General features: G+C 45.2%; 1 protein-coding gene across 1 annotated transcript in view; it reads right to left on the bottom strand.

Moving 5' to 3' along the window:
• Window positions 1-18,163, bottom strand: part of LOC120018570 (breast carcinoma-amplified sequence 3-like) — a 163,821-nt gene that overhangs the window by 100,524 nt on the left and 45,134 nt on the right. Inside the window, exons 13-14 of the mRNA XM_038961784.1 lie at window positions 17,127-17,220; window positions 1,828-1,961 (exon numbers count right to left, since the gene is read on the bottom strand). Coding sequence (XP_038817712.1) covers window positions 1,828-1,961; window positions 17,127-17,220 — 228 coding nt within the window. The remainder of the gene's footprint in view (window positions 1-1,827; window positions 1,962-17,126; window positions 17,221-18,163) is intronic.

The raw sequence follows: 18,163 nt of genomic DNA, 5'->3' as shown, positions 1-18,163 counted from the left end.
GAGGACTTGTGAGGCGTCTGTTTCTCAAACTAGACACTCTAATGTACTTGTCCTCTTGCTCAGTTGTGCACCGGGGCCTCCCACTCCTCTTTCTATTCTGGTTAGAGACAGTTTGCGCTGTTCTTTGAAGGGAGTAGTACACAGCGTTGTACGAGATTTTCAGTTTCTTGGCAATTTCTCTCATGGAATAGCCTTCATTTCTCAGAACAAGAATAGACTGACGAGTTTCAGAAGAAAGCTATTTGTTTCTGGCCATTTTAAGTGATGGTTGCTGATAATGGGCCTCTGTACGCCTATGTAGATATTCCAAAAAGAATATATTCCATGTCCAGCTACAATTGTAATTTACAACGTTAACAATGTCTACACTGTATTGCTGATCAATTAGATGTTATTTTAATGGACAAAAAATGGCTACCGAGAGCATTATCACACAAAACAGCTGGTGCTCTCGTGCATGCTTCAGTGTTGCTTGCCTCGAAGCGAGCATAAAAGGCATTTAGCTCGTCTGGTAGGCTTGCGTCACTGGGCAACCCGCGTCTGGGTTTCCCTTTGTAATCCGTAATAGTTTTCAAGCCCTGCCAAATCCGACGAGCGTCAGAGCCGGTGTAGTAGGATTCAATCTTAATCCTCTAATTTGGAGTGATGGCCCGATAGGAGAGAACACTAGCGTAACTTTTATCTCATGGGACTAAACCTACAATTTGGATTGCCAGAAGTGCTGCATAAACTGTGATTCTATATAACAGGCCTGCATGCTGTAAAGGGAGAATACAGGATGCTGCGTCCCTTGACTTGGATCAAATAAATCTTCTTACACGCCACTGAGGCTGTGTGTGTGTGTGTGTGTGTGTGTTCCATAAGCAAGGCCTCAGCTGACATTCAGCGGCAGCAGCAGCCACAACTACAGAGGGAGAGCTTTAATGGTGGCCATTCCTCAAAAGAGGCTCTGCACAGCCTCACAATGTGATTAGCCGGGGAAGAAAGTGTCATGTCAAAGGGGGTCATCTCTCCTCCTACCAACTCAAAATATTAGATTTTCAGCAGAGCGAGAGAGACAGAGACAGAGAGAGAGAGAGAGCACTGTTAGCTAGGGACAAGAAGAAAACATGCAGCAGACTTTTTTATTGAATGAGCCATAGTGAATGTTGTTTGAAACTCGCCATGCCCTATTTGTCTTACAAATTGTTTCAGCTTTTGAAAATGTGTTTGCTTTGGACGCTGATGAATTGATTGGCTGGAAGGCTGTGATTCCACAGCTGTGAGGAATCTGGTGCTGCAGTCAAGTGAGAGGCAATGAGGCCTTGCTTGTTTCTAAATCATCCTTCACATCAATTACAGAGCTGCCGGGGTCACACCCCGCCCTGTTCGGGTTCTTATCCACTCACACACACGCACACAAACACTCAACTCACATCCTCCAGCCTAATAGTGTTTTACCCTTCCTAACAATGTCTTGAGGAAATGACGTTGAAGCTGTAGTGGTCACACACATGCACACCGTTTCCCCCCATGTACTTCTGGAACCAGTGAGGCCATGCTACAGAACTGTGTCTGATCAGAGGCATAAAACGACTCTTCCTTTCAGCTGTACAGTCTGATGAAGCCCAGTGTTGTCTATCTGACAGTGTTTAGACACAACACAGGCAAACATACACTACAGAGGATCAAAGGCTTGGTTTAGATGCTGCGGCCAGAGCGCACTCAGTAAACAGCTCTGGGTGGCCCTGTTCAGAAACCACCTCAGTGCTGAATTACTAAAATGTGTATTATTTACAGGGGATAAGTAGGCGTCAGTGAGTGTATGATGAATATTACGTGCGTTACCTTGGCCTCAGTCTCTCCACGGTGCAGTGTGTAGAGGTGGTGGACAGCAGACTGGTTGGAGGCCCAGGGGTGTGTGAGGACCTGGAACACATGGAAGTCATGGCCCAGGGTGTCTGCAGTCACCAGCAGCATACCTGGAGACAGAGACAACATGTACATTAACACACACACACACCGTAATACATAACCATTGGCAGAGCCCTATTCTTCATATCCAAGAGTTATTCAGGAGGATTTAGTATATTGGCAAAACTGTTTAATTTCCAACAGTCATAAAAATCAACTCCAAACCCCATATGAAATATTTCAGAATATTATCCAGACCAGTAGTGTACTGGCCAGTACAGAGATTAAATGTACTGTAGAAATGACAAATGTCAGTCTTTGATTAAAATTTGTGTGCATACAAACCAGTACCAAAAACAACTATTTGATTCACTGTAGAACAAGAGACATTTCAGTCAAAAACTGGGCAGACTTATTTAGCTGTTAATAAAACCTTTGAACCGTGCAGAACTCGACAATCCCTTCAAAGCGGGACATATCGGCCCCACCATGCCGGTACACAAACAAATCACCCAATAAAAACACACCAGCTATCGTTTGTCACTGCTGTAAAACGCTTGCTTATCCCTCACATTATAATTTGTTCTCCAGTCGCAACCATACCCTTATAACTATATCTTCGTTCTAGGGACTGGGAGGTGTGTGTGTGTGTTTGTCCTAACACACAACCACAGCCTAGCTCGTGTGTAACCTCCGATGACAGGCCCATTCATTTCTAGCCGTTTGATTTGAAGTTTGTCAAACTGCTGAAAGTATAGGCCTTTACTGTAAACAACACACTCAACAAACCACACCAGAACAAACCCAGATCTAAACGCAGATCGCAGTCAGCCCAGGACAGAGCCTCACAGAGCCTTTATATTTCTACCAAAAACATAAAAGTGCCATAACTCAAAACGTCAGCCCTTTAGCTCAAACTGAAAAGTGTGTGACCAGAGAAATGGCGCTGAATTTTTTACGTCGAAGCCTCCGAACCCAAAGCCTCACAGCCATAATTTGACAGGAGATTAACTAGTGATTTTCCTTCGCTGGGTCTTTTCTGTGGAGGTTGCAATAAGTTGGCAATTAGTAGGCAGTCTTTATTGGGTGGCATGTCAAATGTAAAAGAGGAGGATGGAATGGCATGAGATGAAAAGAATCCAGCAACACATGCAAGAGGGATGAAGAAGAAAGACACCACCAAAAAGGAATGTAGGCTAGATGAAGGGGAAAGGGAAAGGGGGGATACCTAGTTAGTTGTATAACTGAATGTATTCAACTGAAATGTGTCTTCCGCATTTAACCCAACCCCTCTGAATCAGAGGTGCAGAGGGCTGCCTTTATCCACGTCTTCGGGACACTGCTTTCAGACCTCACAGATTGCTTTCCAAATGGCATCCTATTTCCTATATAGTGCCCAACTGACTAGGGCCCAGTGAATAGGGGGCCATTTAGGATGCAGACAGTTTCCACCTTTATCCAACAGCAGCCATGTAACAGGGTGAGGTACAGAGGTGAGTAGAAGAAGGGACATAGAGTAAGACTGATGGAGGGAGTCGAAAAGAAGGAGTCAAAGAGGGGGACATTGGAAGGAAAGAAAAGAAAAACAGAAAACTAGAGCAGGCAAGGCATTAGACGGTGGTTTAGCTATTCATGCTGTATCAGAAGTGAAGACCAAACCAAAGCTGGAAGCTCAGGGCCCTGGCCATAAACTAAACCCATGCCCCAAATGAGGTGCCAAGCCACAAGAACCCTTTGCGTCAACTGGGAATACATGGAAAAGAAGGACCCTTCTAATTATAGAGTATGCAAACGGAAGCGTAGGGTGATTAGGAGTTAAGGCGCTGTGCTCTGTTTATCTGGGAGCTTCCCCTCTCCCTTAGCCAGCCACCCTCTACTCCCTCCCCCCTTTCTTTCTTCTTCTCACTCCATGGCCCAAGCCGCCCAGCGCGTCTCCCTCCCTCCCTCCCTGGCTCGCCACGGGCTTCGACAGATGAGGCTTGGCGAGGCTGACCAGGACATGACTTCTTGCTGATGGTACACTCTGCACTCCAAAAGGCACCCGGCCGGGGTGGAAGGGCCCAGGGTTGGGGCTTTTGTGGCCTTGTTGAAATACAGGCCCTCGCCGAGAGGCGTCAGTCGGTTAGGCCACGGGAAGCACAAATTAAAAAGCAGCGTTCCTGGTCGGCGGTGTGAGAGCCGCCTGCTGCAGCTGCAAACCTGAAGCTGTCGGAGCTCCGTTTGACACGTCCCATTCTCTGGGGCATCAGTGTTATTTACAACGTTCTTTATGAAAATGGGTTTGCTTTCCTGGAACACCCAAACCGACTGGTTGGAGAGAGAACCTCTAATTTGCCATGTGTGAGACGTGAGTCTGCGTGAAGGCCCGCTGCCTGGCTGTGAGTGAACGAGCGAGCGGGTGATAAAATAATTCACATAAATATAATCTCTCTCCCTTCGCTCTCTCTCTCTCTCTCTCTCTCTCTCGCTCTTCATTGGAAAGAAGGACTGTGCCCCAAAACTTCTCCTTGTTGTGTTTTGCTGCAGCCTTTGTCACGTCTCAAAACGTATAAACAGAAAACATCTGCTCAATCCCATTAATAATGCAAGGATATTTCATTTCCAAAGTGGCTGGGACTTTTTTTTCCGGACAAAAGCAGATGAGGAGAGAGACGAAGGGAGGGCAGTCAGTGATGAGGTCTCCCACTTGGGAGTGCCGCAACAAAACTAGTCCCCTCTCTAATTAACAACACTTGGCTCCAAAACCTTTGAAAAAGGGGAAATGTCGAATTCTAACCATGTGTAGTTAGAAAACGTTAAGATGACACTGGGGAATTTGCTGTAGGAGACGCATACACTTATGAGCAAATGAGCACAACATGCATCATACAGAGTCTTTGTCTTCAGGGCTGGCTGTGGGGCTGGTGATGAGAGACTGCCAGGCAGTGTGTGTGGATGTGCGCGTTTCTCTGTGTACAGTGTGTGTGTACTGTATGTGTGTGAGACTAAGTGCGTAATACTGGATGCGTGTGGTGTGTCAGTTAATGACCGTGTATGGGTTTTTCGGTCTCTCTCGGCTGCGTCCGTGCTGGGTTTTTCAAGGTGTTTATGATAGCGGTGGAAAACACACAGGGGTGCAGTAAAAACTAAAGTGGGCCCCGGCATGACAGACTGACATCAAAGCTGCACACTCAGACCAGACCGGCCAGAACTCACTGGGTCCTGAGGCCAGCCTCCCTACAGCCCTCCCTCCATTTCTGTCTCTACCTCTCCCTCTCTCTCCCTCACCGCCCCACATCAAGATAACCAGGATAGGGGGTGGAGCGGGGTGGGAGGCTAATACTCACCCAATGGGTCGCCATGCGGTCAATAAGTTGTTGATGTTATGCAGGCGAAAAGTAAGAACTTTTGAAGCTTAAGTCAAGTGGCTCCTTTTTTTATGAACTCTTTCACTGAGCCTGTTGCTGTTCATGTTGTAGTGAGTGGCACAGGGCCTAGCATTGTGACTGGGCTATGAATCACACTAAAGCTGGATGGAGGGATGAAGAAAAAAAGGGTTGGAGGGATTGGCTGAAAGTGTCTCCAAATGAAACGTTGTCTATGCCCTCCCTGACCACTGGCCGCTGGAATGACCAGTGCAGATTCCATCAGGCCGACGGGCAAGGTGGAGGGAGGAACATACCCTGGCTTAGCCCTGGCTCTCACTACCACCACTGGCGATTCCTCACAGTATTATGTGGTCGGGTAAGGAGCGTTATTTGTGCTGAGTACCAGGAAGGGGCATGGGTTGTGTTCCAGATGGCACCCAACGTAGTGCAATACTCTGACCAGAGCCCAGGGAACGAAATTGGAAAAAGGGGAGGAGAGGGTATTGTTTGCAGATTTTAAAGCTCTGATAGAAGATAATATTGTTGACCATTGTGACTGTTTTTAATGTAGCTATTGTATTGTGTTCGTGTTGTTTGTACCCGCTGACTACTTCCTGCCGACCTCTTGCAAAGTCCTCCTGGCAAAAGAGGTTTCTAACCTTATGGGTCCTTTCCTGGTTGAATAAAGGTTAAATCAAGAATAAAATAAAAATATAGTGCACTATATAGGGAATAGGGTGCCATTTGAGATGCACCCATAGAGTGTAGCACTATGCCATAGAGCCACAGAACAGACCAGAGTAGAGCAGACCAGACCAGACCAGAGTAGAGTAGACCAGACCAGAGTAGACAAGAGAAGAGCAGACCAGAGTAGAGCAGACCAGAGTAGAGCAGACCAGACCAGAGTAGAGCAGACCAGAGTAGAGCAGACCAGAGTAGACCAGAGCAGACCAGAGTAGACCAGAGTAGAGCAGACCAGAGTAGACCAGAGTGTACCAGAGTAGAGCAGACCAGAGCAGAGCAGACCAGAGTAGAGTAGACCAGAGTAGACCAGACCAGAGTAGAGCAGACCAGAGTAGAGTAGACCAGAGTAGAGCAGACCAGAGTAGAGTAGACCAGATTAGACCAGACCAGAGTAGACCAGAGCAGACCAGAGTAGACCAGAGCAGACCAGGGTAGAACAGACCAGACCAGAGTAGAGCAGACCAGAGTAGAGTAGACCAGAGTAGAGCAGACCAGAGTAGACCAGAGTAGAGCCAGACTACACTGCTGCGGCAGCTCTGGCTTGGACTGGATTCTCCAACACTCTTAACTCCATAAACCACATCCACAATCCAACCGAGGGGCGAAGGAGTGAGGGAGAGATGGAGGGGGAGAGAGAGAGAGAAGGAGAAAAAAAGTTATGGTTCATTTGATCTACAGTGGAGTGAAACTGAGGAGTGTTTTTCTATCTGCTTCCCAGCCAGACCACCAGTGAGCTGAGCAGCTCTCCCTCTCTCTCAGATATTAATAGATTGAAAATGGCTGACTAACCATCGCCAACAGGCAGCAATTAGCTTAATATTAAGATGGTTGACTCTTTCTTTCTTTACAAGGTGAAACCTGCCGCTTTCAAGTAATGCTGACTCACTTACAGAGGGAGGAGTGTTCCGCACGCAGTCAAGTTCATGAAGCGTGGCGGGGGCAGAAGTGAGATGTTGGAGTTAGTCTGCATCCCAATGGGCCCTAGTCAAAAGTAGGGCACTATATAGGGAGCCATTGGAGCAGAATCCTTATACAGCACCTTTAGTCCACCTGTTCAACTAAGAGAACTCAATCAAAATCCACCGCCACTATTATGGAACATTTATACATCTCACGAAACATTCCTAAATCCATCGTGACTAAACCTCACTTCATGGTGCATTAATAACCCTATGGGCCCTGGTCAAAAGTAGTGCACTATATAGGGAATAGGGTGTCATTCAGGACACAGGCTTGTTATTGTATTGCTGCCTCTGCCTGAGTTTTCCGTCATAACAGGCAGACAGATAAAACACATTCTCCCAGCAGCTTAGAGGCCAGGCTATAACAGCAGCCTTTTGTTGTCATGTTTAAAAGCCCCCAAACAAATTGGTCGGACTCAGAGCACAATCTGCAGATAAAGAAAGGGGGACTGTGGAGGGAGGGAAGGAGAGAGGACTGATGAAAAGCTTTAATCAGTTTCTCTGAAAACAGAGAGTGGGCTGTAATCTCTAACCTCCATTTAAAAGTTGTCTTTTAGTGTTTCTGTTAACTAATGAATCCCCTCAAACATTCGCCGCCGCAGATAAGATTTCACGCTGCTCTGTGCTGCCTGCCGTTGACGGAAGGGGGATTGGAGGGGAGGTACAAGGATAGGCTTTTTGAACAATGTGTGTGTGTTTAATGGATCTTGTGAACACAGTACCAAATACAGTATGTCTACAAAGTGGACTTCAATTCTGTGAAAAATAAAGCCCCAAATCAAATCAGAGGAACAGATCAGAACCCGCCCCACACTATAAAAACTTACACACAGGGTTGCGTGTTGTCGTGTGTGTGGGTTGTGGATGACTCAACAGCAGAGCCTGAGGTGTCTGGATTGTGTGGGGTGGGGGGTTGGAGTGGAGGCGTGGTCTGATTTGGGCTTAAGTTTCCACTGAGACCTTGCTAACAGTCGATCAGTCTCGGGCCTAGCCAGCCCTCGCTCTCTTCCTCTCCCTCTCTTCCGCTCTCTCTCTCTATTCCTCCTCCTTCTCTTCCTATCTCTATTTCTCTCCTCCTTCCCTCACTGCCCCTTTCTTTCGCTCTCCCTCTTTCCTCTGATCTCCTTGTGGTTTTACAGCCCAGGTCTGAGGCCTTGACTTCCCAAGACGGTGCCGCTGCTTTTTACCACCTAGTATGGAAACACCATAAAAACAGCCGCAGGCAGACAGTGGTGGCTTTACAGTGTCTTGGACAAACAGTAGGAGAGCGTCAGCGAGAACGACGTCCAACTGGCCATAGAGATGACTGCACTAAAGGGAGACCTAGCATAGGTCTGGTAGCTCTGCAAATTCATCAGGCACTTAAGACTACACTGTAAACACACACACTAGACACTGACCACTGCACACACCGTACAGACATACTACATAAACTCTGTACGCGAGAGCAGAGCACAATTCATCGTTACAGCTATGTATCCAATTTCAGTAGCCTTTCATTACAGTACTGTGGAAGACCTCTTCAAAACAAAACTGACCCAGGAAGGAGTGTGCAGCTATATCATTTTTTTTATGAGCCAAAAGCTGAAAGCACAATACCTTGCTAGCAGGCTGTCTTCAGTTGGACAGACGGTGGACAGTCACAGTGGGAAATCCACAATAGATCTCTAGAATAGACAAAATCATTATCCGGGGAAATTTTAACAGCTAAAAACTGAGTAAGGGATATAAAAGTAGAGGAAAAAATAAAGAGAAAGGGAGAGAATTACATAGATTATGACAGAGCTCGCTGGGGAAAAATATATAGATCATCAGCTTTACCTAAGGAGGACAGCGGCGCTTTACTAAAGCTATGATTCCCAGGGCGTGGCATGGGCAGGTGTGTGTGTGGGGCAGGAAAGGTCCCAACGACTGGCAGACCCCATGGGGGTTTAATCCTCTGTGATTGGCCAATGGTGGATGGACAGCCCTGCTACTGGGTAAAACAAGGGATTCTGAGAACTCTGTGACATGGTGCTAAAAAGCACAAACACGGATATGGTTGGCACACACACACAAATGTCACATGTACACACACGCATGCACACGCACTCACACACAGCTGCACATCTTGCTAAATGAGTGTGAAAATAAAGAGAAAGCACCACTTCACATAACACGAAGATACAACCACAAGGGGAGTGGTAATTGCTTGCTGTGTGTGAAGACAGCTCGTTGCAGGCTAATGAGTCAGCTGGGGGTGTGGAGGTTGTATCTTCGGGGTGTCTCCCTCGTGTTCAGCATGTGTGGTGTGGGTTAGCTGGGAGTTGGGGTGAAGGCCTGACTCTCTCTCACACATCAAGGAGTTATGACACCACAGTGACCCTTCTTCATCATGACACAGCTGCTTGGCACTTTCCATGTTTCGATCATCAATTCACCAGGCTATTCATTATGATGCTGTGTTACTAAACATGGGCTGGGCTTTAGTGGGCTAAGGCAGTGTGGCTGGAGATTAGTTCTAGCCTCGTTTACCAAGACTTTGTAGATATTTAAGAGGTGTGAGGTTAGTTAGGCGAGTGAATGTTTGTAGAATAGTAACATTGTTTTTTTATTAAACAAGATGTTTAGGTTCAGTGTGTGTCGTCGTGTGTGTGTCTCTTTAAGAGCGGTTGTGAGGTTGAGTTCCTGTAAATGAGCGAGCAACGCTGAACTAATCTTCCATGGAGGAACAGATTCCAAGATTCTTATCAGTGGCGTGATTGAGAGGAATTACAAACAGCGCGAGAGAGAGCGAGTGTCTCTCCTGTCCAACCACCTAATCATACACTGCATACAGCCTTACACACTTTAATCAAACCACCCTCCACACAAACTGTTTCACAGGCCCTACCGTTAAAACAATGTGTCTTTGACCTTGGGCATCTCAGCTAATAATCAAGTCAAGATGATGTGAAGTGCGAGGGTAAGAGGTGAAGGAGAGACAGATTGTAGTGAAGGAGTGAAGGAGATGAGGTAAATAAAACAGCTTACAGCTGTTAAAGGGTGTGTGTGCGTGTAGCTTCACAACTGCCTTCAACAGAGCAGCATCCTATCCTCTAATTACACCACTAGGAATAGAACCTCTGAACGCCACACAGCCAGGACAGGGTGCCAGACCAGTCACCCCATAACCACTCCGCTGTCTGTGTAGTCACTCCAACATACACAAGCAGTTCTATGGGGTTTGTTGCGTCATGCTTCTTGGGTTGGACTTGTTGGGCTTTCCAGGACCAGTCACTGAGCTGTCGAGTCATAGCATTGTTTCATACTGGCTCTGGTGGTTTTTGGGGTTGACTTGACCACTGTTAGAAGGAGACATGGTACTGAAGGCCCTACGGTAGATTGAGACAATTTTCGTCCTTTTCTTCTCTCTTCATTTTGCTCTCTCTGTGCAGTTAATTCAGGACAAACAGACTGCGAGTCACCCAATCAAGACCAAGGGACTCGCCTCGCTCTCTGTTACTCTACAGCAGGCGGCTTCAGAGACCAACGTGGCAGTTGTTTTGATCATGAGGCTTAATGATGAAAGGCATCGAAGTGGGGAGGACTATGCAGCTACTCCGCACACACTAACACACTTACCCTTACCTTGCTAAGGGGAAAAAAGAGAAAGAAACGTGGCTCTTGGGGGTACTTTTCGGGGTGCCCCGACACCGTCGTAATTCAAAACTCTTAAGGTCTTTCAGACTTGGGCAGGCATAAATGAGGTGGCAACGCACCCATGTGGTGATTTGGCAGTAAAGTTAACAGGAGTAGGGAGGTGGGGGGTGCTTGAAGTGGACATTTGGGACACAAACATTGTGTATACTCAGTGTGTTACACTTCACAGTACAATGAAAAGGTGGTCACGGTTGCCGGCTGGACGCTGTGCGGATGGCCAGAGCGGCGGCACCCCTGCTCCTGGTAAATTCGGCTCCACACACACACAAACACGCACACACATATAGGGTAAAGGTCGACTGAGTCAACTCTAGGTCGTCAAGGTGAACCAAGGGCGCCCCCTACAGACTGGACCGGTCATACAGGCCAGGGAAAGAAGATTTGAAGAGGGGGCGGAGTTGTTCTGTAATTGCCAAACAACAGCTCTGCTAAACCTCCAAGTAACAATCCTTCTAGATTAAATGTTGCATTTACCTGCTTGGAGAGCACGCTATGTATGTGAAGGTGATTACTGTGTGTGCCGTGTCAGAGTGATCGTGCGCTTTGTGTGAGTGTATCTGTGACTCGAGTGCATGTGAAGACGTAAAACATAATCTGTACAAGGGTGTGTGTTGGGGATTTATTGTCACACATATTGTCAATGGGTGCATGGGTTAGTCTATGTGTTTGTAAGCAAATGATTGAGGATGTGTATGTGTACAAAGGTATACATTTAGTTCATGTATAAAGGCGGTGAATGTTTGTTACAAAAAAGTGTGTGTGTTATAAATCTGACAATTTTTTCCTGGGAGGTGCATTCTAGTCTGGTCAGAAGCAGAGGCATGTGAAGGATTCCTACCAAAGACTGGAGGTCACAGTAAGCACCATCACTCAGCAGCTACTTTATTAGCTGCTCCTTTACACACACACCACACACACATGCAGACACACTGCACTGTGTGGTGCCTTTATTTCCGAGGGGGAACAATCCATAAAAGGGGGAAGACGCCAGTGCAAAATCATTTGGTGTAGAGTGAGGCCAGGAAGCATCCACGGCACTCTGGGTAAAACTGAACCACACACACACAGTCTCTCTCCTTAAAGGGATACTACGGGATTTTGGCAATGAAGCCAAAGTCACATGAACTCATGGATACCACTTGTAAGTCTCTGCATCTAGTATTAAAGAAGTTAGAGGTAGTTTTGTGAGCCAATGCCAACTAGCATTAGCGCAATGACTGGAAGTCTATGGTATCTGCTAGCATACTAGCAGTTAAAAGAATTCCAGTTAGCAATTGTGTTAATGCTTGTTAGCAACTTCCTTCACACTGCATGAAGAGACTTAAAAATGGTATCCACGAGTTCATCTGACTGGGGAAGAACAGCCTCAATTCGTTGGGGCATGGACAGGACAAAATGTCTAAAGTGTTCCACAGGGATGCTGGCCCATGTTGACTCCAATGTGTCCCACAGTTGTGTCAAGTTGGCTGGATGTTCTTTGGTTGGTGGACCATTCTTGATACATATGGGAAACTGTTGAGCGTGAAAAACCCAGCAGCGCTACAGTTCTTGACACACTCAAACCGGTGCGCCCTAGGAGGACCATCCTCCTCAGTGAATTTCATAAAAATATATATTTTTAAACATTTTAAAAGTTGTCATTTTTAGATTAAAACATTTTCTCAGGTTTTCGCCTGCCATGTCAGTTCTGTTATACTCACAGACATTATTTTAACAGTTTTGGAAACTTTAGAGTGTTTACTAATCCAATTATATGCATATCCTAGCTTCTGGGCCTGAGAAACAGGCAGTTTACTTTGGGCACGCTTTTCATCCGGAGGTGAAAATAGTGCCCCCTACCCTAGTGAGGTTAAAACACACTGTTTTGCAATTAATGTCTACACTAGCCACAACAGCACTCTGTAGGGTAGCACCATGGTGTAGCTGAAGGACAGCTAGCTTCTGTCCTTCTTGGGTACATTAACTAAAATACAAAACCTAGAAGGCTCATAGTTCTCATCCCCTTCAATAGACTTACACAGTAATTATGACAACTTCCGGAGTACATCCTCCAACCTATCAGAGCTCTTGCAGCATGAACTGACATGTTGTCCACTCAATCAAAGGATCAGAGAATTAATCTAGCACTGAAAGCATAAACTACAGCTAGCTAGCACTGCAGTGCATAAAATGTGGTGAGTAGTTGACTCAAAGACAATAGTTGAACAGTTTTGAACAATTTAATTTCTTCCAAAATGAAGGAGACGCAAGAGAGAGAGTAATTTTTTTCACTTTCAGTTTCAAATACTTAGCTAGAAAATCCAGCTAGCTAGTTTAGCTTACTTAAACGACCTGCTCAAACAGAGGGACGCCACGTTAGCTAGCTGGCTATGACTATCCAACACAACACTGGAACTCTTCCAAGTCAAGGTAAGCTTTTGGATTGACTAATTCATTGCCACCGGGGCCCACCGATGTAAGTGCTAAACTGCTTACTGATTTAACACTGTAACGTTACTGCATAATTATAGCGGGTTTACTAATGCGTTAGTTCTATGAGTTATGATGACTATGATGTTACTTTAGCTAATATGGTGACAACAATGTAGGCTGTGTGGAGTGGTTATGATATGGTTTGGAAAGGTTTTTTCACCTGGTCACATACAGCTTATGTGTTGTGCATTGAAGTCCACAAGCAAAGGGAAAAGGTGAGAGGAGGAGAGAGCATAGATGCAAGTAGGAATACAACATGGCTGCAATGAAAGTGAACTGTGATTAGGAGTGCATTTAGAAAAACAGAGGCAAACTAAACAGGGATAAACATATCCGAAGTTGTCCAATTGAAACTCGTTTGCAAATGTTGGACTAATGATTACATACTAGATCAGCTAGATGCAATCAAGAGTGTGCAACTCAAATGTATCTCTCGACCTGTGTGCACCTACGTTGTAAACTTTAATTCATAGGTTGTAGCAACTAGTGGCGCTGCAGGTCAACGGTTTGTTCACCCGCACCCGCCAGCAATTGCTAACAACTCATTAGCAAACCGCCCGACTATATGTTGCCTATATTTGGTGTATAATTTTACTGCAAGAAATGCTTAATTATGTAGGAGTTATTATTAAGGCTATAGCCATATTCGCAAGGGACTGGTATTACTAGAGAACGATGATTATGTATTTATTACCCCAGAAAGTACATTATTCCAGAGGACGTTTTTACAATCTGCCCCCTGTAATTCTCAGTTATGACGGATGTCTGGAGTTTATTTCTTCTAGGTGTTGAGATATTTCAACAAGTCCAGGCGATAACATGCTACATTGATAACGCGAGCTTCGTTCGCAGGTTTCTAAACCATACCAAACCATCGTTGGTATGGTGTCGCCATAATATTTGATTTGAGGATATTTTAATGATCCACAGCAGACATCCTTAATGCCACCAGCCTTCAGATGTAAGCTAAACAGCTAACTTGCAATTGATATGCGTTTTTAGGCTATGGATGAGAAAGTGAACTTGTTCCAAACGTTTAGCTCAGTTGAATGCAGCTTTGCGATCTATTAACAGCAAGGGTTGCATTAAATCGGCGCAATATTTTTTTATGATGCATTTGGTGATGTTCAATTAATTCGCACAACGTATAAACAAAAGCATTCACTGAAAGTTGATACATGTAGGCCCTTCATATAGGCTATGCGCAGCACTTTGTTCAATTTATCGAATCAGTTATTGTTTTCTTGCTCAAACCGCGAGCACTTTTATCTCAAAACACAGGGATGTCGATTCGCACAGGACTAGTATTATCAGAGGACTTTGGAATTCGCCAAAAAAAACAGTAGGTTATTCTAGTTAGTCAATGTCCAGATTTCAGTTTCCATTTAACCCATCTAAACAGTAGGCTACACAGTTCCTTGACATGCCATAGGCCTATTTGAAGTTCTGTCTTGTGACTGTCGAATTTGCATAGCGCCTCACAATCAATTGTTTATTTATTTTATTTAACCTTTATTTAACTAGGCAAGTCAGTTAAGAACAAATTCTTATTTTCAATGACGGCCTAGGAACAGTGGGTTAACTGCCTTGTTCAAGGGCAGAAAGACAGATTTATATATATATATATTTTTTTTTTTACCTTGTCAGCTCGTGGGATTCGATCTTGCAACCTTTCGGTTACTAGTCCATCGCTCTAACCACTAGGCTACCTGCCGCCAAACATAGCCAGCACTGCCATCATCCTCTTTTACCACTTCACCAAATATTTTCCAAACATTACTTTTATGGCCCTCACTTATCTATATTTTCAACTCTCCTTTCTCAGCTTTTGTCTTATTGAATTTAACTTCGACAATGGCCTTTTTGCCTCTGTAGATTGATGTTAACTTTCTTTGCCATTCCCAAAAGCATTATCTGGCAATTGGCGCGTGTATAGTTAAACCCTAAAGTTTAGCCTTATGCACTAACACCAGATAGCCTAAAATAATGAAAGTAATGATTACCTGTCTCCTCCCCTTCATCTACACTGATTGAAGTGGATTTAACAAGTGACATCAATAAGGGATCTTAGCTTTCACCTGGATTCACTTAGTCTTTGGCATTCAAGCCAGTTCAATCTTGATTTCATCAGACCAGAGCATCTTGTTTCTCATGGTCTGAGAGTCCTTTAGGTGCCTCATGGCAAACTCCAAGCGGGCTGTCGTGTGCCTTATACTGAGGAGTGGTTCCGTCTGGCCACTCTACCATAAAGGCCTGATTGGTGGAGTGCTGCAGAGATGGTTGTCCTTCTGGAAGTTTATCCCATCTCCACAGAGGAACTCTGGAGCTCTGTCAGAGTGACCATTGGTTTCTTGGTCACCTCCCTGACCAAGGCCCTTCTCCCCCGATTGCTCAGTTTGGCCGGGCGGCCAGCTCTAGGAAGAGTCTGGGTGGTTCCAAACTTCTTCCATTTAAGAATGATGGAGGCCACTGTGTTCTTGGGGACCTTCAATGCTTTAGAAATGTCTGAATACTTATATAAATAAGGTATCTGTTTTAATACATTTGCAAACACTTCAAAAAAAACTGTTTTTGCTTTGACATTATGGGGTAGTGTGTGTGTAGATTGCTGAAGATTTAAAAAAAAAAATATTTAAATCAATTTTAGAATAAGGTTGTAACGTAACAAAATGTGCAAAAGTTCAAGGGGTCTAAATACTTTCCAAAGGCACTGTATGTCATGGAAAGACAGTGTTTTGTACACTCAGTGTATATTTCAACACTATGAGGTTGGAATAATACCCTTTTATAGTGTAAGAGCTGTTTGAAAAGACCGCCTTAAATTTCAGCACGTTTTGGTGGGATGGAGTTTTGGTTTGTATGGTGACATCACAATGTGGTAAATTAGTTAATAGACCAATAAGAAAGAGTTCCAAACCTCTCTGCCAATAACAGCTAATTTTCAGTCTCCCAGACATTCATAGCAAAATTCTTGCTTTAAAAATTGCCCTTTGCTCAGAAGCTATTTATGTTTATTTTTGGCCATTTTAATTGAAAACAATCACAGTAAGGTTTAAATTGTTACCCAAAAATGATTTGTATTGAGAAAAAACAACTGCGTTGGACCTTTAAGGCTGCATTGTGTTTTCAACGTCTGAAAGCCCTTGTGACACGGGTGAGTGTGTTAGATGAATTTTGGGTCTATGATCCCAGTGACTACTGACACGCCAAACTCTCTAACGCCTCTTAACTAACCTCTCTTCCGTTGTGAGGAGAGCAACGTAACTCATCTGTTGTGAGGTGAGCTGCGTAACTCAACACCTCACACACCTAAGGCTGTCTACCGGGTGTCGGACCGACATCAAGGCCTGACTGAGTGAGTGTGATCACAGAAACACAAAGGGAGTGCCCCGGTGTGTGACTTCACATATCAATGCATGGTTGTTGTCACTCTCCCACAGTGGGATGAAGTGCCATTGTCACTGCAGGGCCTGCTTGATCAAGCCACTTCCATTGTGTGTTGACTGCAGGTGAGTGCATGCACCCTCAGGCACAGGCCCCACTGACTACCGTTGTAACACAGACACATACATCCCCACTTCATAGGCCCTTTCTGACACACCCTGGAGTCCCACAGAAGAGGTTAAGACTGGGACACACCCTGGAGTCCCACAGAAGAGGTTAAGACTGGGACACACCCTGGAGTCCCACAGAAGAGGTTAAGACTGGGACACACCCTGGAGTCCCACAGAAGAGGTTAAGACTGGGACACACCCTGGAGTCCCACAGAAGAGGTTAAGACTGGGACACACCCTGGAGTCCCACAGAAGAGGTTTTTAAGACCTGGACAGTGAGGTTGTGTTCCCTTCATCTGGGTTCACACTCAACAACAAATAACTCCTCATCCCTCAACTCACTTTCTTCACTATGGATTGATTGCCAAAACCTTCAAATTCAGGTTAGCGTTCTTTACATCCAAAATAAATACTTTTGGTGTGTATGCCTGTGTGTGTGTGTGTGTGTGTGTTGCAGTGAGCCATCTCCTTACCGCTGGGGTTGAATTCCATGCAGGATATGGGTTTGTCATGGGCTGGGAAGTGGGCCACCACTCCCTCTCCATCTGAGTCCTCACTCACCAGGACCTGGAACACACACACACAACAGAATTTACACAGAGCGGGACCAAATTCCAACACATGGACTTCTTTTGCATCTTGCTGTAAAATAATGGAAAATTAATATGTTACAATCCCATTGGTAAAGACCATTGCCCCCTTGTGGATGTAATTAGCAATAATGCCAATAAACACCAGAAAGAGGCTTGGAATGGCAAGACATTCAGCAGCAAAAGAGAGAACACTCTCTCTCACTCTTTCTATACTGTCACCGCAGCACTATGCCCGTCATCTGTCTCCATGTGCTGCATGAAAACTAAGACGCCTGACAAGAGGCTGATCTCAGACCAGTAGCTAAGCTCTAAGTCCTGCGACTGTGCAAAAAAAAATCACAGTGATGCTGAGTATGAGTCTGTTCTCAGGCCAGAGACATTGTGTGTGTAAACGTTTCTGGTCTTGAACAGATTATAACTAAGCTCAGACATAAGGCCAGAGAAAGAGTGAGAGAGAGAGAAAGGAGAAGGGAGAGATGGGGGGAGAGAGAAAGAGCAAGCAAAAGGGAGCGAGAAAGAGCAGGTCGGTCTTAAAGTGATAAATCTGGTCTAGTGTTGCATTAAGGAGCTGGGAGCATTGCTGCATTCGTATTAATATGAGCCAGTCCAAACACAAAAACAACCACTGAGCTCAACTGAGCCCTTTATTTCAGACTGGACTGGAGGGAGAGAAGGAGAGAGGAAAGGAGGGAAAGAGAAGAACAAGGAAAAGGGGAGACATAAGCCAGACCCCTTTTATTACATCAGAGGCACAATGTTGTTCTGTGAGGGAATCCTGCTGAAGCCCTTTGAAAAGCAGAATTAGTGTCGGGGGCTACCTCTGGAGAGTAAACCTATTATACAGGAGGAATGTGTGTGTGTAAAGAGGGGTCACCACTTCCAATGAAAGAGTCAACAAACTAATAGTGTGAGTGGAG

The sequence above is a fragment of the Salvelinus namaycush genome, chromosome 23, assembly GCF_016432855.1.
Source record: "Salvelinus namaycush isolate Seneca chromosome 23, SaNama_1.0, whole genome shotgun sequence".
NCBI lineage: Eukaryota > Metazoa > Chordata > Actinopteri > Salmoniformes > Salmonidae > Salvelinus > Salvelinus namaycush.
Note: the sequence above shows the minus strand (reverse complement) of the source record. Positions and strands in the feature narration are given on the sequence as shown.